Genomic DNA, 25,541 nt, shown 5'->3' on the forward strand with positions numbered 1-25,541 from the left:
GCGGGGGAGGCTGCGGGGACGTGGCCGCAGCCGGAGCGCCCGGGGCCGCAGCCGGAGCGCCCGGGGCCGCAGCCGGAGCGCCGGGGGCCGCAGCCGCAGCGCCGGGGCCCGCAGCCGTCCCCGAAAGCCGGATCGGCTCGCAGGTCTGGCGGGCGGCAGGGGTCCTGCGGGCGGAAGTGAGAAGCGAGGCGTGGCAGGAGGCTGCAGGCTGGGGGCTGGGATCCCCTCGGCGGCGGACGCGGCCCGGACAACCCGGACGAGGACGGCGGCCGCCTCCCGACGCCCGGCGCGCGGCCACCCGGCCTTTTTTGGCGTTGAGGCAGAGCAGACCGGCAGGGCGGCCGCTCCGGGGGAGCGAGGCTGAGCCGCCGCCCCCGGGACCAGGAGGAGGGGCTGCCTCGGGGGCGCCGCCGCGACCCAGATAGGCCGGGCGGACGCGGGAGCGGGCGGCGGCCCGTCGCCTCCCTCCTCCTCCGCGGCGCCATCCCTCGGCGCGCCCAACCCGGAACCCGGCGAGCGCGTGGGGGCGGGGAGGCGAGCGCGCAGAGCTGGCGGGCACCCCCGCGGCCCCCGGCCCCCCAGCCATGTCGGCCGAGGAGATGGTGCAGATCCGCCTGGAGGACCGCTGCTACCCGGTGAGCAAGAGGAAGCTTATCGAGCAGAGCGACTATTTCCGCGCCCTCTACCGCTCCGGCATGCGCGAGGCCCTGAGCCAGGAGGCCGGCGGCCCCGAGGTGCAGCAGCTGCGCGGCCTCAGCGCCCCGGGCCTGCGCCTGGTGCTGGACTTCATCAACGCCGGCGGGGCCCGCGAAGGCTGGCTCCTGGGCCCGCAGGCGGAGAAGGGCGGCGGGGTGGAGGAGGAAGAGGAGATGGACGAGGTGAGCCTGCTGGCGGAGCTGGTGGAAGCGGCCTCCTTCCTTCAGGTCACGTCTCTGCTGCAGCTGCTGCTGTCCCAGGTGCGGCTCACCAACTGCCTGGAGCTGTACCGCCTGGCGCAGGTGTACGGGCTGCCCGACCTGCAGGAGGCCTGCCTGCGCTTCATGGTCGTCCACTTCCACGAGGTGCTGTGCAAGCCCCAGTTCCACCTCCTGGGGGCTCCTCCTCAGGCCCCCGGGGATGTCAGCCTGAAGCAGAGGCTGAGAGAGGCCCGGCTGACCGGGACTCCGGTTCTTGTAGCCCTGGGGGATTTCCTGGGGGGCCCCCTGGCCCCACACCCCTACCAAGGGGAGCCCCCGTCCATGCTCAGGTATGAGGAGATGACCGAACGTTGGTTCCCGCTGGCCAACAACCTTCCTCCCGACCTGGTGAACGTCAGGGGTTACGGGTCTGCCATCCTGGACAACTACCTCTTCATAGTGGGCGGGTATAGGATCACTAGCCAGGAAATCTCGGCTGCGCACTCCTACAACCCCAGCACCAATGAGTGGCTCCAGGTGGCCTCCATGAACCAGAAGAGGTAAGCGCCCAGCGGGGCTGCTTCTGCTTCTTTTCCCGTTCCATTCATTCACTTGCTCACTAGTTCGTTCATTCCCTTGATGTTTGCTGGGCAATCGCAGGAGATTTTGCTGAAGTGGGAATGACATCTTCAGGAGTGTCGCTGGCCTGGACTCTGGCAGAGTTCCCAAGGAACTGAGAACTTGCGAGGAAGAAGTGGCCCCCGCCAGGTCAACTAACCGAGTACTTTCCTTGCAGGTCTCGCTCTTTCAGGCAAACTGCCTTTTTGCCTCTTTCCCAGTTGGGGGGTGTGGGGGTGGGGGATGTCTGTGGTTTCCCGGAAGGATACTGTAAAGGAAAACTTTTTTTAAGTTTGCTTTCATTTTTATCTTCTTTTTTTTTTTTAAATTTTTTAGGCTCTAATCCTGATTACAGTGACAGACCGGGCTGTGACCTGTAATGCGGTCTTGGGAGGATTTTTGTTGTTGTTATTGACTTTGAAGCTTTCCACACTGGGGCCCCAATCTGTAATCAGATTACCATTAGAATTGTACCTTGGATTGTCTTTTTTATTTTGTATCCTCTCTTTTGCATCTCCCTTCCTTCCCAGACAGTTTCGTCTTTGTTCTAAAATTTGAGCCTGGCAGTGGTCACCTACAAAATTAGAACGTTTCAGTGCACCCAACCTTCCCCCTCCCATCCTCAAATCCCTCCCAACATGCCCTTGGGTGACATGAAGACAGGTAAAGGAGGAGGGGAGGCGAGGGAGAGTAGGGAATCGAGGTGGGAAAGGAGAAGGAAGAAGAAGGAAAAAAAAAAGAGCAGAGCAGATACAGGAAGAGATGGTAGGAAAGAAAGATGGAAGGACTCAAGATGGCCCAGAGCCATTCACACTTAAGTGGGGAGAAGAATCAGTATCATCCACGAAAGGACAGGAATACCCTTTTTTCTGCTACACTTGTATCCATCTCAACCCCCACATGGGCCCTACCCTGAAGTGTGGAACGCGTAGTTGGGGGACTCACCACCAGGCAAAGAAAGTTGTAACTGGAATGGGAAGACCATTATACATACATACTTGACTTAAGGGTACCCCAGCCTAGGGGGGTGGGGGGAACAGTGGCTTTATTTCTACTCTAACATGAAATTCCTTTTGGAAAGTGTTCTTTTTTTTCTGGTGATAAAAATAATACATACTTATTTTAGAAAAGTGGAAAATGGAAAAGAATCAAGAAATAGAAAGACTATCACTCCTGCTCCCTCCCTCACAGAGGCAATACTGTGTAGAGATTGGCATGTTTTCTTCCAAGCCCTTTTTAGTGTATTATTTATACCACTGAGATGATACTGTATTTAAGGTTTGGTATCAGAAGTGTTATTTTTAGGCAAATTCTACAAGCTTTAATTGAGGTAACAAAGGGACATTCAGTGGTTACGAATGGTGCTCAGATTTGGGGTGGAAGGCCCAGCCGGTTGTCTGTCACCTCTACACACGTGTGTCCAGCTGTATCAACTGCTGCTCAACAGAACCCCTCCACCGCCAATCCAGCTTGAGCTCTAACATAACACCTCACAGAATTCTTATTTTTTTAGAGAAGCGGGGAAGGCCACAGGGGGAGAGAGAATCCTAAGCAGGCTCCGTGTCCAGCACAGAGCCTGACGTAGGGTTTGATCTCATGATGCTGGCATCATGACCTGAGCCAAAATCAAGTCAGATCCTTAACCAACTGAGTCACTCCAGTGCCCCCTGTTCTTTCTTTACAAATCCTTGATAGTCGTTTTTCTTTTTTCTTTTTCTTTTTAGGAATATTCTTTATGTCCTCCAGGGGAAAAAAAAAAAGGTATTCAAGTAATTCGTAAATACATGCTTAGAAAAATTACAGATGACACGAGAAACCACAGAGTGGAAGATATGTGTATCTACTGATATATATTTATATATTATACATTTGTAAATATATGTTATAAATATAAACATAAGTATGTTAATAATTGTTAGGGGAAAATGTTTGTATGTGTGTACATGTAGGGGTGTGTGTTCATCTTATATATATTTTTACCATAGGTTGATTAGGCTGTGCTGATTATTATGACAATTCCACTTGGAGAGTTTTTTCTGTATCAACAAATATCAATATACATAGAGCTGTCTCACTCATTAAGAGCTGTATTCTAGCCTTTGGCTGTATGGTAATGTAATCAGCCCATCCCAGTGAGCATTTAAGTTGCTTGTATTTGCCATTATAAACAATGCTATAATGGGATGCCTGGGTGGCTCAGTCGGTTAAGCATCTGCCTTTGGCTCAGGTCATGATCCCAGGGCCCTGGAATGGGTCCCATGTTAGGCTCCCTGCTCCTCAGGGAGTCTGCTTCTCCCTCTCCCTCTGCCCCTCCCCACACTTGTGCTCTCTCACTCGCTCACTCTCTCTTTCGAATACATAAGATCTTTTTAAAAAATGCTATGTTGAACATCTTGGCATAGATGTGCCTCTCTTAGCAGGCATTTTTCAGTAGTCCTAAATAACAAATTCCTGGAATCCCTGGATAGGTGGGCCAAAGTATATATAAGTTTTAAATTTTGGTAGCCCCTGCCAAATTGCCCATCAGAACATTGTTCAGATCTCCTCTCCTATCAACAGTGTCTGAGCTTGCCAGTTCCTGTACTCCTGCCAAGACAGGATATTATCATCATTTTATATTTTTACCAATCCAGTTGGCAAACACTGATGTGAATCTTTCTGCTTGGGAGAGAAATTTTTCCTCTCAGATGTTTATTGGCACTTTGTATATGTTTTATAAGTGGCCTTTGCCAATGAAAAATAAAATTGGTTTATCTTTTTCCTATTCAGTTTAGAAATTCTGTTTACATACGTAGAATCAATCTCTTGTCTCTTAGGTAATGTTGCACTGTTTCCCCCCTGCCTTTATTTTACTGGAAGGCCTCAAAAATAAAAATCCACAAAGTGACTAGGCTGGTGAAGTCAATGAGTAGAGGGGTGGGTTGGAGTGATGATGAATCGGAGAGCTGTCACCCCACCGCAAGAGGGCCCCACCCCTGTCACCCACAGCTTGTTGCTATCTCCAAGTATAGGAAGCATTGCCAGATAGCCAGATGCCCTGATTTTTAAAGACTGGCAACTTACTGCATTGAAAAAACCAACATCAACAATAACAGAAACCTTGCAGACCAAACAAACTGTAGGACAACACTGGCATTGTGAGCCTCCAATTTTGGACATCAGGTTTATCATGTATTCTTTTTTTTTTTTTTTAAATTTTAAATCTTTAATATGTAATACCTAATCTTCATTATAATCTTAAAAAGATCTCTTTATACAAATGTATCACGTATTCTTACATGAGGAAATTTAAATTTTGGGGGAGTCAAATTTGTCCTATATACTATTAGCTTTTTTTATTTTATTTTTTTTAAAGATTTTATTTATTTACTTGAGAGAGAGATAGTGAGAGAGAGCATGAACGAGGAGAAGGTCAGAGAGAGAAGCAGACTCCCCATGGAGCTGGGAGTCCGATGTGGGACTCGATCCCAGGACTCCAGGATCATGACCTGAGCCGAAGGCAGTCGTCTAACCAACTGAGCCACCCAGGCGTCCCTACTATTAGCTTTTAATCTTGCACAGGAAAGGTGTCTACAAGTTAAGAATATACAAATATTCATCTGTCTTATAATCTATTTTATGGTTTTGCCTTTTTACATTTATATTTGAATGTGTTTGGGATTTATTTTTATGTAAAGTATAATGTAAGGTTATAGCATGTTTCCTAAATGTCTCAGTGGCCTCAGTCCTCACTGTGATTTGCACAACCAGTTATCAGATGATAATTTTCCTGTTTCCATATTGACATATTGGCTTTTCCTTTACCAATAGCATACTTTTATTTATATTTATTTATTTATTTTTTCCAATAGCATACTTTTAAATTATTGCAGCTTGGTAAACTATTCTGTTGTCTCGTGGAATAGAGACCCATTTTTTTCTGTTTTTGTTTTTTTTTTTTTAAGATTTTATTTATTTATTTGACAGAGAGAGAGAGAGAGACATCACAAGTAGGCAGATCAGCAGGCAGAGAGGGGGGGAAGCAGGCTCCCTGCTGAGCAGAGAGCCCAATGCTGGACTCGATCCCAGGACCCTGAGATCATGACCTGAGCCAAAGGCAGAGGATTAACCCACTGAGCCACCCAGGCACCCCTTTTTGGTTTTATTTTTATTCTCTTAGCTATTCTTTGTACATTTTCCCCTTCAGAGAAACTTTAGAATCCAATTGTCAAGTTCTGTTGGAGTTTTGATTGATATTTATCAGTTAAGTTGGAGGAGGATTAATAGTTTCATAATACTTTGCAGATAGAAAAATTGTTTTTCCATGTATTTAGGTCTTTTGGTCTTTCAGGAAAGGTTTATGATCTTTGTATAGTCTGTATATTTTTTGCAGTTATTCTCAGGAATTTTCTAGTTTTTTTTTTAAACTTTTGTTTATTTATTTCTTTTTTAAGTAAGTTCTGGGCGAAGGTGGGGCTTGAACTCAAAACCCTGAGATTAAGAGTTGCGTGCTCCACTGACTGAGCGAGCCAGGCAACCCCGAGCTACTGTTTTTTTTCTACACAGATACTTTTTTCTTTTCTTTTCTTTTTTTTTTTTTTTTTTTTAAGATTTTATTTATTTATTTGACAGACAGAGATCACAAGTAGGCAGAGAGGCAGACAGAAAGAGAGATGGGGGAAGCAGACTCACCGCTGAGCAGAGAGCCCGATGTGGGGCTCGATCCCAGAACCTGGGGATCATGACCTGAGCCGAAGGCAGAGGCTTTAACCCACTGAGCCACCCAGGTGCCCCGACACAGATACTTTTTTCCACCAAATTTTAAAATTGGGTGCCATGTTGGAATTTGTAACCTTCTTTATCTCTCTCATACTTTGACTCAGATTTGAGGGTCAGCTCAATTGGATGTCCCTTTCTGAACTCTGAGTTAGGTTAAATATTCAAATTCTTTGTTTCTCTAGAACACTTTCCACCTCGAATTGAAGTTTTCTGCTTATGTTTGCTTCTCTCCCTTCCAGTCAGGTCCAGTTCATTGCTTCTGTGTGCCCCTACTGCTAATGTGGTATCCAATAATTCATAGATGCTCAAAATGCACCATTGTTTTTGAATTATGAACTATATCATATATTATTGTAATAAAAGTGACTATATTATTTTATTTTTTTAAATGTAATATTGTGAATATTTTTATCTTGTAACAGTCACTATCGTTATTTAGAATAGCAGAAAAATAATATTAGGTAACATTTAACTGAACATTTACTCTGTGCTAGGTACTGTTCTTACTGCTTTGCATGTATTATCTCACTTATTCTTCACAAAGACTGTATCAGGCAGGTTCCCATTTTACAGAGTCAGAAACCAAGGCATAGAAAGTCAAGTAATTTGCTAAGGTGTGTAGTAAGTAGAGTAACCAAAATGTAAATATCCATTGAATAGATATAACCATTTAGAGTATTTACAGTTTGGCTTATAGACTGGCAGTGACCATCTTCATGTGCATTTTTTAATTTTCTTAAAAATTATTTTCTTCAGATGGGCGCCTGGGTGGCTCAGTGGGTTAAGCCGCTGCCTTCGGCTCAGGTCATGATCTCAGAGTCCTTGGATAGAGTCCCGCATCGGGCTCTCTTCTCAGCAGAGAGCCTGCTTCCCTCTCTCTCTCTCTGCCTGCCTCTCCATCTACTTGTGATTTCTCTCTGTCAAATAAATAAATAAAATCTTTAAAAAAAAATTATTTTCTTCAGAGAAGTGGAGCACAGATGCTTTGTGCTGCTTTTAAAAATTTCATTACATGTGTTTGAGCTTCACCACAGCCTTCATTCATTTCTAGCGTCTTTCTAGTCACTATTGGGCAAACAACAAAGACAACATGGTTCCTGTCCTCAAGGAATTTAGATGATGAAACAAGTAAAAATGAAACTTAGAATGGGATTGTTTCTGGATAATGTATCTAATACAGTTTCTGGAAACACCAGAGGAAACTTAGAACCTTGAGGAAAAGCAGATTTCAGCCCCTGTGATTACACAGCATTTCACATCTGGCTTGATTCACTGCCTCTGTGATGTACCTTTACATCACAGTACCTTTACTGTTTTACTTTGACAAAGTGGTCAAATGCAAAGCAGCCCACATTCCTCAGCAACTGAATAGGGTGGTGATCTCAGAATCTTAAATAGTATGGCACAGGCAGGAACCCTAGCTTGAGAGATTCTGTAAAGCCCTTTGCACCCTGGATAAAATGGTGCATGTGACCAGTAGTGTTCCCCATCCCCACCCCCCGCCCAAAAAGGAAGAAAGAGATGTTAGTGTTGTGCTGGCACACTTGAAAATGGCAGTGTGAGTACACAGCAGAGCAGAGAGGCTGCTTTGAAGTCCAGGGATGCCCCACTGCCCAGTGGTCTGCATGTGGGTTTGATCTCAGGAGTTGTCAGGACATCTGTGCGAAAGTCTGTGTACCCACAACATTGCTTGCCCTCCCTCCTTGCTTCCATTGGTGATAACTTGCAGGAACTGGCCACTGTTGCAGCAATCCTGGTCGTTCATTTCTCCGTCTCTACCGTCTCTAGTCTCTCTGATTGCCCTGTACTTTTGCTCTGCAGTAGTTCTGTGTGTGAATACAAAGCCGGGAGAGAGTTAAACAAGTTTCCTGGCTGAGACGGAATTACTGTCATCAGCCTTAGCTATTCCCTTTTTCTCTGGGCCAAAGTTTAGTATTTGAGGGCATTTCTGGTCTCCTTTCTGGTTAAGGTTGCAGCCCGAGAATAGTGGGAAGGAAAGAAAACTATGTGTCTGTTCATCCCCCACTCATTGTGATTTTGTCCAGTAGTTGCTTCGTGTGCTCCAGTCTCTCAGACACCTAGTAGGTAGCGACCTGCTGGTCCCCAGGGGAGGTTAATCCATAGGGAAGTGGCAGAAGGTAGGCAAGAGGAGGAGGAGGAGGGGGCACAAGGACCTGAGTGCTCCACAAACTATATGTCTTTTCTGTGTGGTTGAGAAAAGATCTTGCCATTTATCTCTGATGTTTACTCCAATGGCAACAAACTTTTCTATGTAGCAAACCTTGACAATGGTTCCTATTTCTTGAGCTCTTAACTCTGGGCTACATGTTGTAGACACTGTTTTAGATGTCACTTCCTATTTCACACTCACAGCATCTCTTTGGAGTAGTCTCTTTTTAGATCTTTTTAATCTCTTTTTAGTAGTATTGGCTCCATCTTCCCAAGGGGAAATTGAGGATGAGTTTCATAAGTTTGCATGGTTACAGGGCCAGCACTCGAAGCCGCTCCCACCTCTGTGTCACCGGCCGCCCTACAGCTGTATACAGCTACTGTTGATCTGTGTAGCAGGGTTCAGCATGTTTCATGTCACTTAGTTTTTAAGGATTTGCTGAGCTCTTTATTTCCTTGAGGTGAAGTAGTAATTAAATCAGCATTTTTTCCCCTTTATTTCTATTTCTAAGTCAGTCAAGGATGTAGCTACAACACATCATTATTTGGTTTAAAAATTATTCTTTTTACCCCCTGAAGGTAGTATGTCAGGGATCAATATTAAGAAAACACTAGAGATGAATTTTTTTTTTTAAAGCCGTAGCTTGGATTCATACTTTCACCCTTCCAGTAGGTGAAGAGTGAAAGAGTTACTTTCAAAGAGTAGGAAATGAGGTGCTTCATGGTGAGAATTTATGGATGAGAGAGCACTTTGTATGTAATTCCAGAATACATTCCAGCCGGTGACTGTTGCAGTTAACAAATGACAAAGAGATCCTCTCAGAATTAAGAAATTTAGTCTTATGACACCCAGAAAAAGCATTCCCTCTTGTGACCCCTTTCTGCAGGTGTTCCCCTTTTCAACTCTCCCTGTGTGATATATGTTCCTTTCTCCACTTCACAGGTGGGGAAACTGAGGATGAGATGAACTGAAATTTAGTGACTTATCTAAGGTCACACAGCCATTGAGTGGTGGAGCTAAGATGTCCCCATGTGAGCCTGGGCTCTCAATCCTCAGCAGGACGCGTGTTCACTAAGTGGTCCGCGTTGGGGTGGCAGTTTTATCTTCAACTCAATATTGAAAAGCGTCTTCTCTTCAAGTGAATTTGAGCATGCTGGGTCTGGAGAGATGGAATTGTTTACTTTTAACTGCTTACTCATTCAGCCCTTACATGTTTACTTAGGACAAATGCTTATGCTGGATGAATATTAAAAACTGTTTTGATCTTAGAAAATTTACTATCTGTGTACCTTTGGGGAGCAAAAACAAATTGCAGACTGGTAAAATTTAGTCCTTATTTGCAAGCTTTATTTCCTTTGGTTCCCCAAATTTGCACACACAGAGAGGGCATCATGGTCAGATTTTAAGGACCATTGGCAGCAGGAAAAGTAAGCAACATGAAGTAGAGACCCCCCCGGTGGCTGCCACCCCAGTGAAGTCGGTTGGCATAAAATGTGACTGGCTGGCTAGGTGTAATGGACAATGTGAGGTTCTTGCTGAAGAGTACTCTGTTCACTTTGTCATTTGAAAAACAAAACAAAGACTCATTTAAACGGACACGTTGCAGGCACCTTTGAAAACATCTTACTGTTTTAGTAGGTGTAGGTGGCTATTACCCACAGGTCCTATGTCATGGTACATCAGTGTTGATTAGACTCCTGCTAGGAGATCACACATGGGCAACTTGTTCCCTGTTTCTTCCTCATCTACCCTCTTACCTGCATTTTTCAAATGTGGGTCTCCCCATTCTTTCTTAGGATATTGTTAATTTTGAAGACATTGTTGTATTAGTGGTAGATGTGGTCTCTAAATTTACATGGTCTACTTTATTGCAAACACTAGAAAACTAAGAAATTATAATGGTAGTATCTTATCTCAGTGTGGTACTTCCTGAGAAACTGTTGCCTGTAATGTCTTGACCATCCTGTGATGAGTATTATCCCCATACCAGCAATGGTGAATTGGTGTGTTTGGACTAGGGTCAGAGAGCTGCTTCAGGTCTTTCTGTTGCATTGTGCTCTGCTCACACTCCTGTAAACTTGAGACCAAGTACCAATCTGGGAGACTGACCCAAATGTGTATCCCATCTGGCCTTCAAGGAGTCATTAATTTCTGTGCGCTACACTGGAACAAATTAGTTTTTTCTTTTCAATTCAGAAGTTAAAAGTTACAAGACTTTTATGTAGCATCTGAAGCTGATGAGCAGTATTTGATTGTATTACTGAATATGGGGCTTAAAACCAGTGTCTTCTCCTTTTAAAATTATCTTATTTATTTGAGAGAGACAGAGATAGTGAGAGAGAGCATGAGCAGGAAGGAGAGGGAGAAGCAGACTCCCAGAACCCTGGAATCATGACCTGAGCCAAAGGCTGACGCTCAACCAGCTGAGCCACCCGGGTGCCCCTAAAATTATTTTCTATTATGATAAATGAGCATTTGTTGATTTAAGTATTTGTTAACATACGGAAGCCCCCCGTAAGGGTGCTGTATCAAAATATGTTTAGTTTGGTGCTTATGTAGCCCTTTGTATTGTGTTGTGAAACAGTATATAAGATGCCCTCGGATGGAGCGGTGGGATGGGGGGGCGAGAGATCTGCCAGGAGCACTTGTGGTAAAGGGGTCTTTGAACCACCCTCTAGCACCCACCCTTAGCATATGCACCATAGAAGGTGCTAGTGTGTACCTAACATGGAGCCTCCTCAATGGGGAGGAAGAATTGGAAACATGCTGAGTAGAGAGACAAGGGAGGTTATGCGTTCCTCCCTTAACACTTGCTCCCGCTGTTGAAAGAAATATTAAAATATTAAATATTAATATAAATTATTATTTAATGTTAATATTAATAAATTAATATTAATATTAAAATATCTTTGGTTCTTGGCATAAGGCTAAGCAAGACTACTCTTGGTTATATTGAGTTGCTTATCTCTAATTGCTAAGATTTGAAAAATGCTTCATTCTTGTGAATTCTGAGATAGGAGTGAAATTTGAGGTGTCATTTGGCCATTCTTCTGTCCCCAGGCAGAATGGCACCCAGCTTGGAGAGCTAATTTTCTTTAGATCTCCAGCACATTCCTCAGTCTGCTTTAGCAGTTCATGCCATTGCCTTCTTAATGGTTAAGAAAACTGACTCTCTGGGCCTTTGTATCTCTCTTTCAGGTCTAACTTCAAACTTGTGGCTGTTAATTCAAAACTCTATGCCATTGGTGGGCAGGCCGTTTCTAATGTTGAGTGTTACAATCCCGAGCAGGATGCCTGGAATTTTGTGGCACCCTTACCAAACCCTCTGGCCGAGTTCTCTGCGTGTGAGTGTAAGGGGAAAATTTATGTCATTGGAGGATACACGACCAGAGGTAAGTGAAGGGGCCAAGTAAGTGATCCTCTTCCACGTGAGCTTGGGCAGCCTGGGGAAATGCTCTGATGTACATATTGTAATTTCATACATTATATACTGGACATTTGCATATCTGGGAGGAAGAGAGTTGAGTATTACAAGGGTACTTTGGACAGAAGGGACCTTTGATCCCTTTGTGTGAGCATGAAAATTGAATGGGGTAGAGGATGTGATGAAGAGAATACGTATTTTCTTTCTGCTCTGGAAGCCCAGCCTTGTGAGCAGCTGTCTTGTGACTGGACTGGGTAAGTGCCATCCTTCTTCCAAACACATTTAACACTATGGAATTTAGGACCAGAACATCCTTGTGGATCTGTGTTTTCACTTTCTTCGTTCTTGAGCACAAACCTATCAGACAGTTTCCAGAAGCTCAGCTCAAGGCTGTTGTTCACATAGTGTAAGAGGATTACAAAAGACAACAATATAAGAGAACTTTTTCCTGACCAGAGGTGGGAGGTGGTTGTGCTTTTTATTAAGCTGTACTGTTTTTGGTGGGCATTTGGCATTGATAATTGGGAAATAAGTTTTCCCAATAGGTTTTTTACTGCTGTTCTTGGTAGATAGCATCTCACATGATAATGACAAACTTGGTTGTGTTAGGAGGCGGTGGGGGCCCACCAGATAGAAGTGTGTCTTGCCTTTTATCTCTCTCCCCCACTTGTGTCCGAGTTACCTCTTGGCCAAAGAAATTTATTTATTTTTTATTTTTTAAAAAAGATTTGATTTATTTATTTGACAGGAATAGAAAGCGCATATCTTTTAGGGAGCCACTGTTGAACTCAGTACAGGTGCTGTGTTTATGCATCTAAGGGGAGAGAGGCAGTGACCAAGAGAAATGCATGGGACGCAGTGAACTTTTTTGTTTTTTAATGCCCTCAATTTTTATCCCCGTGTAGCTAGTCCCAGTGCCTCTCCCTCATGACTATCCAGTAAAGATAAGATAATTGCCAGCTTTTGGGGGTAATAAATAATTGAAAAAAGAGAGAGAGAGACCTAGCAACCATTTCTTTTACCTTCTACTTTGGTGTTTGGGTACGGTGGTCAACTTCATGTGTTTAATGAAACCATAGCCCCCAGAGAATTCCTGTGTGTGCATATGTACCTCTGGGTGTCTGTGTGTCTCTTCTCTTAGGAAAGTAAATACAGTTATTTACTTTTGAACATTTCTAAGAATTCTGATTCCTCCCTAGATTTTGTAACCCAGAATGCACCCTGTGGGCTGACATAATGCACACATATCCCTTGGCTTCTCTTGTGACCAGGAGCTGGGAAGCACTGACAGGCAGCACTGAAACCCAAGAGTACTGTGCTGGTAGATTTCCTAGTTTTTCCATGACCCTGGCTGAGCAAATGTTCTTTAGATTTGACCTGGAAAACCCTTGTTTGTGTGTTTTCTAGTTTCTCAAGCCACTACTAATGTACCTTCTTCACTCGGGCCACCCATGGTGATTCCTGCCCTGGATTCCCCGAGCCAAATACTTGTGATGGGATGGTTGGGTGATGTGGATGGATGAGTGTTTGTGTAAGGGTTGAAAACGGGTTTTCTGAGATGAGAGGGCGGGACAGTTCCTTGTACTCTGAAACACCCCTCCTCTTCTGTGTAGGATCTTCCCAGCACTTCCTAATAGTTACCTGGATTTAAAATAAGGAATCATAATTGTCATAAAACAAAATGCAGGGCTCAAAGTTGGGCTCTTGGCTGGCTGACTTCTTAAGTTAGATAGACTTTTAAAATTTAGGAAGTAATAGTTCATGATTTTTATGACAGCTGTTTGATTATATTGATTCTGTAGCAGGCATTGTGGAAATTAAAGGAAACTCCATAGAAAGTAGTAGTAACCACTCAAGGGAAGAAGGGTGATTTGCTGAAGTTCAGAATTACCTCTCAATATAAAAGAAAAAAGGTTATTCCACCAACTCAAACCACCTCATCATGGTCTGAGCCCTTGTTGGGTGAGGAGAGAAAACATTTACAGAAGACCTGGGAAGACCTTCAGACCTGGAACGGAGAAATAACTCCTTTATTCATGCGGTGGGAAGCCAGGTTACTAAGGAGCACTTCTGATACATTGGAACCAAACTCCCTTGGACTGTCTCTGGAATGAGTTTCTTCACAATACCTCCAATAAAAAGAAATACAAGGAGGTATTAGTGTGGGTGGAAAAGAGAGGGACTATTTCCTAAAGCTGTAGCAATTCTGAAATTTCTATAAGTGGGGGGACGCGTGCACACACAGGGCTCGGTCTTCTTTCTGTTCTTTCTGTGCCCTCTACGAGGCCTTCCACTTGATACCAGAGGGGGGGGTGGAGCTTCTTCATCTTTGCTAACTGTGGGGTGGGTCCCTCTGTGTCAGGAGGAAGTATTGTACCCTTTAGTTCCACATCTCTTCCCAAGCTGAGTTGTCTCTTACACTGATGGATTTTGTTGTTTGTTTAAGCAACAACAACAAAGAGAAAGTTCATTCTTTCAGATAACTCAGAGCATTTTTTCTGCTGAGGCTAAAATATGCCACTTATTCTTTCCTAGAGGAGAAGAAGATAAAAAAGAACAATTAAAAAAAGAAAAATGAAACTAGTTATTTTATATTTCACAAGCATTTTTCAAAATGAGAGTAGGCAGTGTTTTTCCTTAAAGCAGCTGAGAATTCAAGATAATGTTAGAGTAGCCTTTGATCTACTTTCTGATTTTATCCACACAAGAACCAGCCATCTCTGGGGAAGCATGCTTCAGGGAGAGGGAAGGGCCTTTGTGAGTATGTCTCTGCTGTTGTAGTCGGGACATCGAGTTGCCAAGTGATTCTATGGCTTGAAGGCCACAGTGAGAATTTCTGGTTTTTTTCCTGACTTGCAGTTGTGTGTTGTTTCCTTTAGACTAACCCCTGAAGATCTTGCTTGGCTCACTTGTCTAATTTAGTAGAGTCGCTTGTCAAGAGTAGATCCCTTGGGGCTTCGCCTGACACCTGTATTAACACGTCAGTAATTCTGTAGTGATTGAGGAGAGTTCCAAGGCTCTGATTCTTTTTACATTGGACTGGTGATTCTGAAATGCTCCAATCACAGCAGGCCGTGTCCTGGCTCTCTTGATTCTGAGAGCCTCCCAGGGAGGGGACATCCCCAGGGGGATGGTTCTAAACAGATGATCTCCCAGCCTTACTGTTGTCCCAACCTCTGCTTCTCTGGAGTCCTTTTGCCTCTGTGTGACCAGATGGTCTAAGCGGGGGCAGATGTTATCACAACGTGCACGGGCAGTGGTGCTCCTCACGGCTGTGTCCTCATTTGGCTTCTTTCTTTCTTTCAGACCGCAACATGAACATTTTGCAGTATTGCCCCTCGGCCGACATCTGGACACTGTTTGAAACCTGTGACGTCCACATTCGCAAGCAGCAGATGGTGTCTGTTGAGGAGACCATCTACATTGTGGGCGGCTGTCTGCATGAGCTGGGGCCCAACCGGAGGAGCAGCCAGAGCGAGGACATGCTCACGGTGCAGTCCTACAACACGGTCACACGGCAGTGGCTCTACCTCAAGGAGAACACGTCCAAATCGGGGCTTAACTTGACTTGTGCACTCCACAACGACGGCATCTACATCATGAGCAGAGACGTGACCCTGTCCACCAGCTTGGAACATCGAGTTTTTCTCAAGTACAACATCTTCTCAGATAGTTGGGAAGCATTCAGGCGTTTCCCAGCCTTTGGACACAACTTGCTGGTTTCCTCTCTTTATCTGCCCAATAAAGCAGAAACATGACTGAACCGACTTAGTATTTAAAAGAAACCTGGTTCAAGGCAGAAAAAGAAAAAAAAGGAAAAAGTAGTGTCCCATTTCCAGGGAGGCTAATTTCTAAAGGGAAAAAGTGGGTTAAAGTAGGTCACATGTACAATAGCTGTAAATAAGCTTACTTGAACTAATTACTTGAAAACTTGTGGAGAAAAGAGACCAACTTTGTTATTTTTTTAATTATTGATTTTTAAATGATGGGAGCAAATCCATGATACTATTTTCATCAAATATGGTACCCTTGGACCAGTGACTGAAACTGATCAACAAAAAGAAGATTCATTGTGTCTGCTTTAGTAAAGGACCAAAGTCGATTGTTGACGTGAATGGTAAAGATCATTTTAAAATCCGTTTTATTTAGGTCACTTGAAATATCATTAATACCTTAAGTGAGAGATTTTTCATTTACTTGAGATACATTTATATTAACACTGTCATTCACCCCTATTCTCCCCTATTCATACCCACATATACTTCCGGTGGTTTAAAAATAGGGTTCTGTGTTTATTTTATTTGCACACTACTTTCCAGGAAACTTACAATGATGGAGCCCTAGAGTGAGTCCTTACAAGCTTCAGTCCTCCCAGAACCTTTCTTAAAAACCTTCTCAGCTATTTTTCCAAACTTCTTTTGCAATTATGTGTACTGAATAGACAGGTGTAACCTCTTATTTCATTTTGGTGGCAGATTGCAAATTTATGTGGTCAGATAAGTTGCATTGCTAGGCATTCTGTATTGTTTAAAAGAGAGGATATATTGTTTAGAAGGATGGATATATATATATTTTTTTTTCTTTTTTTGAAATCAAGTCTTAAATGGGAAGGGAAGACCAAATAAGAAAAAAAAAATTGCCTTTAAGAGTTACTTTTGATGAATGTCTTTGACTTAGTTCTGTTTTTAAGATAAGAAAAATAAGTTCATCATCTTTAGATCAGACATCTTTCTAATTTAACCTTAGCCTTTTAATTCACGCTTTGCTTTTATGAGGGAAGGTGAGGATAGCTGTGGAACTTTGCTGCTAGAGAGGGAAGAAACTCTTGTGGAATAGGAATGGCCTCTGGTGGTATCTCTGAAATTCGGGAAGTTTCTCTGCTTGCCTTGGTCATTGAGTCAGATGGAACCCAGCTCCAGCAGTTGTCAATAAGTCAGCTAACATGAATATATAAAGTTTCTGCCAGTCATAGCTCCATCCCTTTAAAAAATATATATACTTATAGAAATGTTATTCTTTCTGAGCGTCTCTGATCTTTTGTAATAGGATGGTGAAGCTGGGAGCTGGAGTCCATCCTTCTACTCTAACATTCCAGTTACAGTGCACCTCACTTTAAGAATGTCCTGCAGAAAAACAAAAAACTGTCATGGCAAATCCACGTGTTCTGCGAGGCTACCCAGCGCCTTGGGTAGGCATTCACCTCGTGGACATGGTGCAGAGGACCGGTCACTTTGGCAGAGCGCCCCAGGTTCTCACAAGGTCACTACAGGGTTTCTTGACAACCATGGCCTGCGAGCAGAGTGAAAATCAGGGTCTGGTTGTAAAAATTCTATTTGCACAACTTTTTAGGAATACTTCTATTAAGTAAATTGAGGCAAGCCTTTATTGTGGATCTGGGAACAGCTCTTGGATCTTGTCACCAAATAATCATATTGGTACTCTACTTACATTACTTAAGGGTTTCTAAGCCATACCCATTTATTCTCAAATACTCAGCCTTTTTTTTTTTTTTTTTTAAGTCTGAATTGAAATCTTCTTGGGGATGGTACTTTAATAATAGATTTATATTAATTTATATTCATTATGGAATTGAATTTCCAGTGACCTATAATTTCATTGCATATATTTAAAAATCTAATTTATTTTAGATAGTGTTAACTTTTGTTGCTACAGATCTTAACTTTTTTAAAGCTTCACCTTGTATATTCTGAAGAGTCTAGCCAGTTGAATTAGTTCTGGACAATTAGACCTTAGCTTGTAAATAACCATATCATTTAAATGTAATATTATTGCTGCCAACCAGTTCTCTTCCTGGTTACATTCTTTGGGTCTGTTTCCCTCATGCCAACAATTAGATTATTGGACCAAGTGAAGGCATACTCTGGTCCACAAAGCTCTTTTTATAAACCAGGTTTGATGTGTGTGTATGTGCATATTGTGTGTGTGTGTGTGTTTGTGTGTGTGCATGCACGTCCTGGCATATTGCTCTAAGATACCCAGACGTCTAACAATATTTTTGTCACTCTGGACTGCCAGCCGTACTTGGGCGAGGAAGAATGTGTAATAGGAACTGATCTGTGGATTTGGGTCATCATGTCATCATTCTTCCTGCTGTGCACATCAGCTATGTTGGCATTCTGAGGATAATTTTAATTTAGCTCTATTCTCACATTGGTGCCAATGTTGTAGTGAAGACTCTACCTATGATGAGGGAATGTTGTTTTGAAAAGTCCCTGTCATCCCCCAGGACTTTGCTTTTTTTTTTTTTTTTTTTTAATTAAGTGTTTAATAGTAGTGTAGTTAACATACAGTGTTATATTAGTTTCAGGTGTACAATGTAGTACTCTTTGATAATACGCTTCTGTTTTCTTCCTTTCTCTAAATGCTGCTTCCTTCTTTTCTGACCTGCTTCTTAGGGGTGCCAACCTCCCACAGTAGGGAGGAGAGTTAGCGGGAGGACCCCTGCTGGTGGGAGCCACCTTGCCAGAAGAAACCCATTTTATGAAGAATGGTCTGGGAGGCAGAGGGAGGTTGGTTCTCCCTGTCATTCTTTCTGGCTTTCTTCATAACATTCTTGGTTTAAGAGGCCTCTCCCCTTAGCATCCTTGGAAGTTTTTCTGATGAAAGAGTAGGAGTTGATTATTTCAATAGTGTGGGTTAAGTCATAACAATGAAGTACTGAGAAGGTTTTGGATTCTATTAAGAAACAAATAGATTAAGATTAAGCATGAATACCAAAGAGAATTGAGCTCGGCCATGTTTTCTTGAACCAAAATCCCAAGTAATTCCAAACGCCTTAGATGTCAGTTAAAGTTTTACTGAGATGGACAAAGCTCTTTTTCTTCCAAAAGGAATTAGAAGGAAATGCTTGTTTTCTTTCAGTAAAGAATTACTTAATGAGCATTGTGGATGCCATGTTTTCAGATTTCCAGGTAAAGTCATGACCCTACCTGTTTGGCCGCAGAGGTAAATTGAGTGGAAAGGCCTTGGCCTTCTTGATCAACCAGCGTCTAATGAGCCGTGGCTTAATGCAGAGCTCTTGTGAGGCAGCATAGTGACAGAAAGGGAACATGGGTGAGTTGTTGGATGCCTTTTCCTTGACCAGGGGTGGGGAATATATAATGTCTGTGTCACCGTTCTCTGATGGTGGCATCATGAATCAGAAGCACTCCCTTCCTCAGTGCCAGGAATTGGTCTCACAGTCCATGTCATCAGAGCTCCCTGGCAACCATTGCCCAGCCATCAGAGTGAGATGAATGAAGTCTCTTTCTCATCCTGCCTTAGAGGAGTGAATGAAATAGTGAGTAGATACCATCCAGAATGGCTTTTTAAAAATTTTATTTTATTTATTTATTTGACAGGGATCACAAGTAGGCAGAGAAGCAGGCAGAAAGCAGGCTGCCCGCTGAGCAGAGAGCCTAATGTGGGGCTCAATCCCAGGACCCTGAGATCATGACCTCAGCCGAAGACAGAGGCTTAACCCACTGAACCACCCAGGCACCCCCCAAGAAAGGCTTTGAAAGCATTGAGCTGATTCAGCTCCATTCCCTGGTTCCCAGAAATACTGAAAGTCTGTTGTGTGCAGGACAATATTAAGAACTAGGGATATAGATGTAAATGAGTCATGTCCCCTGACCTGGAGAGCTTACAGCCTTGTGAAAATGTTTGCCATATCATTGTAACCCATGTCCTCTAAGATGCCCACCTTTGTCAGGCATACTGGGGCTCTGTGGCCTGGCTGCCTCTCGTCTATCCACTGCTTCATGACCTGACAATTCTTATGAACCAGCTTTTCTCTAAATTTGAACATCACAACCTAAGTTCTAAGGGTTTGCTTTTTTTCTCACTACCTTTCATAGTCTTCTCTGTACTTCATTTTTCAAAAAAAAAAAATATGATCTGCTTTAAAGATAATTACTAGGCACACAGCTTATGTGGCTAAGGGCTCAACAGCTCAATCCCTTGAGCGGGGCGAGCAAAGTCAGGGAAGTGAATATTGGGGGAGAGGGGAGCTCTTCACATGTGTGTTTGTACCTATGCCTTTAAAACACTTCCATAAAAAGCATTACTAAATGGTCATTAAGACACTGGTCCTGACGGAAAGTCGGTTGATGCTACCTGTGTGATCACTTATTAAAGGGTGGTTTTCTGTCCTTATGTTTCATTCATGTAAGAATATTTGCTGTTTTTCATTCTCTTATGTTAATTTAGGAACACGGTATAAAATACATACCAGTGGACATAATGCTAACTTCTGCACTTGACATAACCATTTTTATCATTCCTCTAGAACACATTAAATGTAAAAGATGGTTGATTTTGAGGAGCAAAAGGCCGCTGAGATGATTTTGGTAGGGTTGGCTGCTGCTTTCTCAAATGGATGTCACAGTTTGTTCCTAGTAACGAAAAGGAAAATGTAATTTGCATTATTGTGTCATTTTTCTAAGAAAAATCTTAATGGGGTTCTTTAGATGTCTCTACAATGTTTTCATATGTAGTGGTTATTTTAGAAGAGTGGATAATCTGTAGAATGAACAATTATGTTTTGTTATGATTGACACTTTGTTAAAAAGGTTGTATTGTGTCTTCAAGTATGGCTTAAAATGTAAACATTATGATATGGTTCGTTCAAATACAATGATGCCTATGATGCCCTTACTCAAATAGCATTTGTTCTGTGTTTATAACTAGAACCGTAGAAGAAAATCTCTTCAAATAAAATAGTTCAAAATCTTAGCAATCTAAATTGTTGTCCATTAGGTACGATGTACCAGCCATGTGGTTGGAGCTGTGCGGAACAGAGAGGACACGGGTCCCTCAGGTGGGGGCTCTTGACCCACAGGGAAGATTAGATTAGCACAGAGGGACCAGCTAGAGAGGCAGTAGTCCTGTAGGAAGATGGGTCAAATGGGGTAGCAAATGTTGCCAGAGCCTTTAGTGTTTGGAGAAGAGGGATCTGGGAGGAGGAACTCTGAAGCCTTAGAATTCTGATGTCTCAATCCCACTGTTCATCAATTACAGTCCGCCACAATCTGTTCCACCGTTTTCTAATGTTTCCCATTTCCTTTAAACACCCCTCACTCCAGGAAAACTGAAACATACAACTCCTTGCCTTTTTTTTTTTTTTTTAAAGATTTATTTATTTGAGAGAACAGGGGAGGGGGAGGAGAGAGAGAGAGGAAAGAGAATCCCAAGACGACGTCCCGCTGAGCGCAGAGCCTGATGCAGGGCCCGATCTCACGACCCTGAGATCACAACGTGAGCCGACCCGAGTAGAAGACTTAATTATTTGAGCCATCCAAATGCCCTACAATCCCTTGCTTCTGAGGTTTGCGGGGTTCCTGGAGGGGGCATCATCACAAAATGGGGTTCAGTTACTATATGACATCCCACGGATGTCCATTCCCTTCCATCCTTTGATTGCCCCATGTGCAGGAACTCACCTGCCCATACATTCCCCCTTATACATACAATTTTAAGAATGATCCGTCTTAAGATAACACTGGTACCTCATAAGAAACCCGACATACCCGCCTTTATAGTCAAAAATCAGACCTAGCTACTGCACCCAGGGACATCACAGCTTATTGCATTCCAGTCCAGGGTTGTCAGGGGATGTCCATTGTGAATGTCCCTGGGTGATCACTCAGTTCTGACAATCTATCATGAATAATTCAGATTATTTCCTACATACTCAAGACACATGAAAACAACCACACCAACACAAATTGAGCTCCTACTCTGTGTAAGGAACTGTAAGCATTTAAAAAAAATTATTTTTAAGATTTTATTTATTTATTTGACAGGCAAAGATCACAAGTAGGCAGAGAAGCAGGCAGAGAGAGAGAGGAGGAAGCAGGCTCCCTGCTGAGCAGAGAGCCCGATGTGGGGCTTGATCCCAGGACCCTGGGACCATGACCTGAGCTGAAGGCAGAGGCTTTAACCCACTGAGCCACCCAGGTGCCCCAGAACTCTACGCATTTTTAAAATTGAATTGATTTCATCCTCACAACAATCCCATGTGGTAAATACAAATATTATCCCACACCTGAGTGGCTCAGTGGGTTAAAGCTTCTGCCTTCGGCTCAGGTCATGATCCCAGGGTCCTGGGATCGAGCCCCACATCGGGCTCTCTGCTCAGCAGGGAGCCTACTTCCCTTCCTCTCTCTGCCTGCCTCTCTGCCTACTTGTGATCTCTCTCTGTCAAATAAATAAAAAATAAAATATTAAAAAAAAAAAAAAAGAAACCTGAGACATACAGGTCACACATTGCTATTTGGGAAAAGGGAGAAGGAAAAACTAGTCACTGGTCCAAATTGTATACTTCTTCCTGCAGGTAAGGTCTAGCAAGGGCTCCCTGTTCCAAAGGTGGTAGGATTCCTGGTTAGCTAATCTGGGAACCACTTCTCCTGCCTTGCAGCTGGATGTTCCATGGGCCTCCCTGGGTGCTGTGCCCAGACGGTAGCTCTCTTCCCATTGAAATGGTTATTGGACAGATGGGTGTGTGGAGAGAACCTGGGAATTTCTGTAGAGCCTGGGGGATCATCTGTTTACAGACCAGTAACATTTCCTTGGCGATAAAACTCCTTTAAGAACTCGGCTAGAGCATGGTGGATCTGATCTCTGGAGACCCTGTATGCTAAAGGCCCAGATCTAGTAGGGCCTGGGTTTTTAGACTTGAAGCCCATCTTTGTGGTATCTGTATTCCTGCCTATACTCTTTACCCCTAGCTTAATGACTCTTCCTCAGCTTTGGGAAAACCTACAGTAGGGGTTTGCCCTTGCTGAGGTGCATCCCAGGGAATGCTGCTTTCGTAGAAATGCTTGCTTCTGTGTGGCAGAAGGTGTTTGGGAGGGGTTCTGGGCATGAATTCCCACTCTGTTTCTTTGCCTGCTCTGAAGGCCCACTCCTGCTATGTTTTCCTGTTTGTTCATGCACCTTTGATGGGAACAGAAGTTCTGGCTCTTCTGCAAGGCACATATTATCTGACCTTCCGCTGCCGCCTGGCTGCGGGCAGAAAAGGGAAAAGCCTGGGCTCCAGAGCAAAGTTGGCTGACTCTGCTTCCCAGTTCTGCCACTTTCTAGCTGTATAGCCTTGGTCAGATAACTGCATCTCCCTGGGCCTCAGAGTTTTTTAACTGTAAAGTAGGGATAACCACTGTCTCCACTCTGTGGAATTATTATGACCATTGAATGAGGAATCCAGGTGAAGCACTCAGTAGACATGAGCTGTTATGACTATCAGAGCTGTTGGTGGTTTTCTTTATACCTTCAAATGGGCTAGCGCGGCCAGCATCTTCTGCCCTTCTTAAAATACCTTACTGAAGCTATTAAGAGGTAGCTGACAAATTCCATGATCCTGATGTGTTTCTGTCATGTCTCCCAAAGAACGGGCTTGAAGGCTTTGAATCCCAAGATAGAGCAGTATCATCAGTTACCTTGCTTCTCTCATAAGGATGATGGGGAATCCTGCCTATTCCACCCCTCGTCTTTATTTAGATGGTCCTGTATTTCAGTGTTAGATAGTTGGAACATCCCATCCCAAGGACCAAACTCTTTTTATTTTAATTTTTATTTTTTTGGTTTGTTTTTTAAAGATTTTTATTTATTTATTTTGAGAGAGAGAGTGAGAGAGAGCATGAGAGGGGAGGTCAGAGGGAGAAGCAGACTCCCAATAGAGCTGGGAGCCTGATGTGGGACTCGATCCCAGGACTCCAGGATCAAGACCTGAGCCAAAGGCAGAGGCTTTAACCCACTGAGCCACCCATGTGCCCCTCCTGTGCTTTTTCTCTTTTCATTCCCCACTGAGCAGAGAGCCCAATACGGGGCTCGATCCCAGGACTCTGGGACCATGACCTGAGCCAAAGGCAGTTGCTTAACCAACTGAGCCACCCAGGAGCCCCTAAGGGCCAAACTCTTAATCAAGCCTTTGAAGGGACCAGCTCAGGTCATGTGTCCATCCCTAGGGTAACTGCTGTGGCTAGGGAGGTTGGAGGAAAAGCTCCAGGCTCAACAACGTGGAATGAATGAATACCAGATAAGAGGGATTCCTCTTGCCAGAAGAAAGGGATGTCAACTGTTGTATCCTGAAAAGACCGTATGAACAATCTGTTGCTGTTGCTCGAGCAGAGCTAAGCTTGTTATGCTAATTGCAGTGGGGAAGGGACATCACCTTGAGTCTGAGCCATGTCTCAGAAGGAGGACGTCAGGTTTCCAGGCCTGGGCTGGATGATCTTAAAGCAGACTTTGAGACTGTGTAGTTTATGATATGGCAGCTTTGGGCACAACACTTTGTGGCCATATTGCAGTGAGACCTTGCAGCTGGCCTTGATGAGTAAGCTATGAGTCTAAGCTGTGAGTCTTAGTGAAGTGAGCTAAGTACTAGCTTCATGGTGTTATGAAAGATAATTACTTATGACAGTTACATAATAGTTCTTATGTGTGTTTCTTATTCTTGTTCTAGATTGCAGTTTCCTTGATGATACAGTGTTGTATTCATTCTTTATAATCCTAAATCAGGGAATACAGCAAAGTCTTGTACATAGCAGGTGCTTAACATCTTTGTTGAATTTGGAAGGTCTTGAAGCCTAGTTGGGTTTTCTAAAAAGAAATGTAGGTTTTGGTATATCCAACCATACAATTTCTTTAAAGGAATTAATTTAGTATTTTTTTTTTTTTGATCAGTAACTTTTATTAGAAATACCTTGCAGTAAGCTGGTGCAGCTACTCTGGAAAACAGTATGGAGGCTCCTCAAAAAGTTGAAAATAAAGCTACCCTACAACCCAGCAGTTGCAATACTGGGTATTTACCCCAAAGATATAAATGCAGTGATCTGAAGGGGCATGTGCTCCCCAATGTTTACAGAAGCAATGTCCATAACAGCCAAACTATGGAAAGTGCCTAGATGTCCTTCGACAGATGAATGGATAAAGAAGATGTGGTTTATATATACAATGGAATACTATGCAGCCATAAAAATATTGCCATTTGCAACGACGTGGATGGAACTAGAGAGTATTATGCTAAGCAAAATAAATCAATCAGAGAAAGACAATTATCATATGATCTCACTGATATGTGAATTTGAGAAGCAAGGCAGAGGATCATAGGGAAAGAGAGAAAAAAATGAAATAAGATGAAACCAGAGAGGGAGACAAACCATAAGAGACTCTAAGTCTCAGGAAACAAACCGAGAGTTGCTGGAGTGGAGGTGGGTGGGACGGATGGGGTAGCTGGGTGATGGACATTGGGGAGGGTATGTGCTATGGTGAGCACTGTGAATTGTGTAAGACTGATGAATCACAGACCTGCACCCTTGAAACAAATATATGTTAATTAAAAAAAAGACACCTTCATTTTAAATATATATATATATATATATATATATATATATATATATATATGAAATACCTTGCAGTGTACTTTTCTCTTCTACCATAGTACATAACTCATCAAAGAGGTGGGAGAAAGGTATCCAAATTGGTAATGAAGAAGTCAAACTCTCTCTCTTCACAGATGACATGATTCTTTATATGGAAAACCCAAAAGACTTCACCCCCAAACTACTAGAACTCATACAGCAATTCAGCAACGTGGCAGGATACAAAGTCAATGTGCAGAAATCAGTGGCTTTCTTATACACTAACAATGAAAATACAGAAAGGGAAATTAGAG

At 43.3% G+C, this 25,541-nt stretch overlaps 1 protein-coding gene across 2 annotated transcripts; it reads left to right on the forward strand.

The window, feature by feature from the left end:
• The first annotated feature begins 451 nt into the window (after positions 1-451).
• On the forward strand, positions 452-20,602 carry KLHL42 (kelch like family member 42). 2 transcript variants are annotated; one of them, XR_009357055.1, is made up of 4 exons: positions 452-1,456; positions 11,641-11,834; positions 15,173-15,983; positions 19,228-20,602. XR_009357055.1 is itself a non-coding variant. In XM_059187588.1 (3 exons), exons 1-3 carry the CDS (start codon positions 585-587, stop codon positions 15,622-15,624), a joined length of 1,518 nt encoding a protein of 505 aa, XP_059043571.1. In that variant the 5' UTR covers positions 452-584; the 3' UTR covers positions 15,625-20,602. The 2 variants fall into 2 exon arrangements, 1 of the variants encoding a protein (XP_059043571.1); XM_059187588.1 differs by having other exon boundaries at positions 15,173-20,602.
• Positions 20,603-25,541: the final 4,939 nt, after the last annotated feature.

Source organism: Mustela lutreola, chromosome 8 (genome assembly GCF_030435805.1).
Source record: "Mustela lutreola isolate mMusLut2 chromosome 8, mMusLut2.pri, whole genome shotgun sequence".
Taxonomy (NCBI): Eukaryota; Metazoa; Chordata; class Mammalia; order Carnivora; family Mustelidae; genus Mustela; species Mustela lutreola.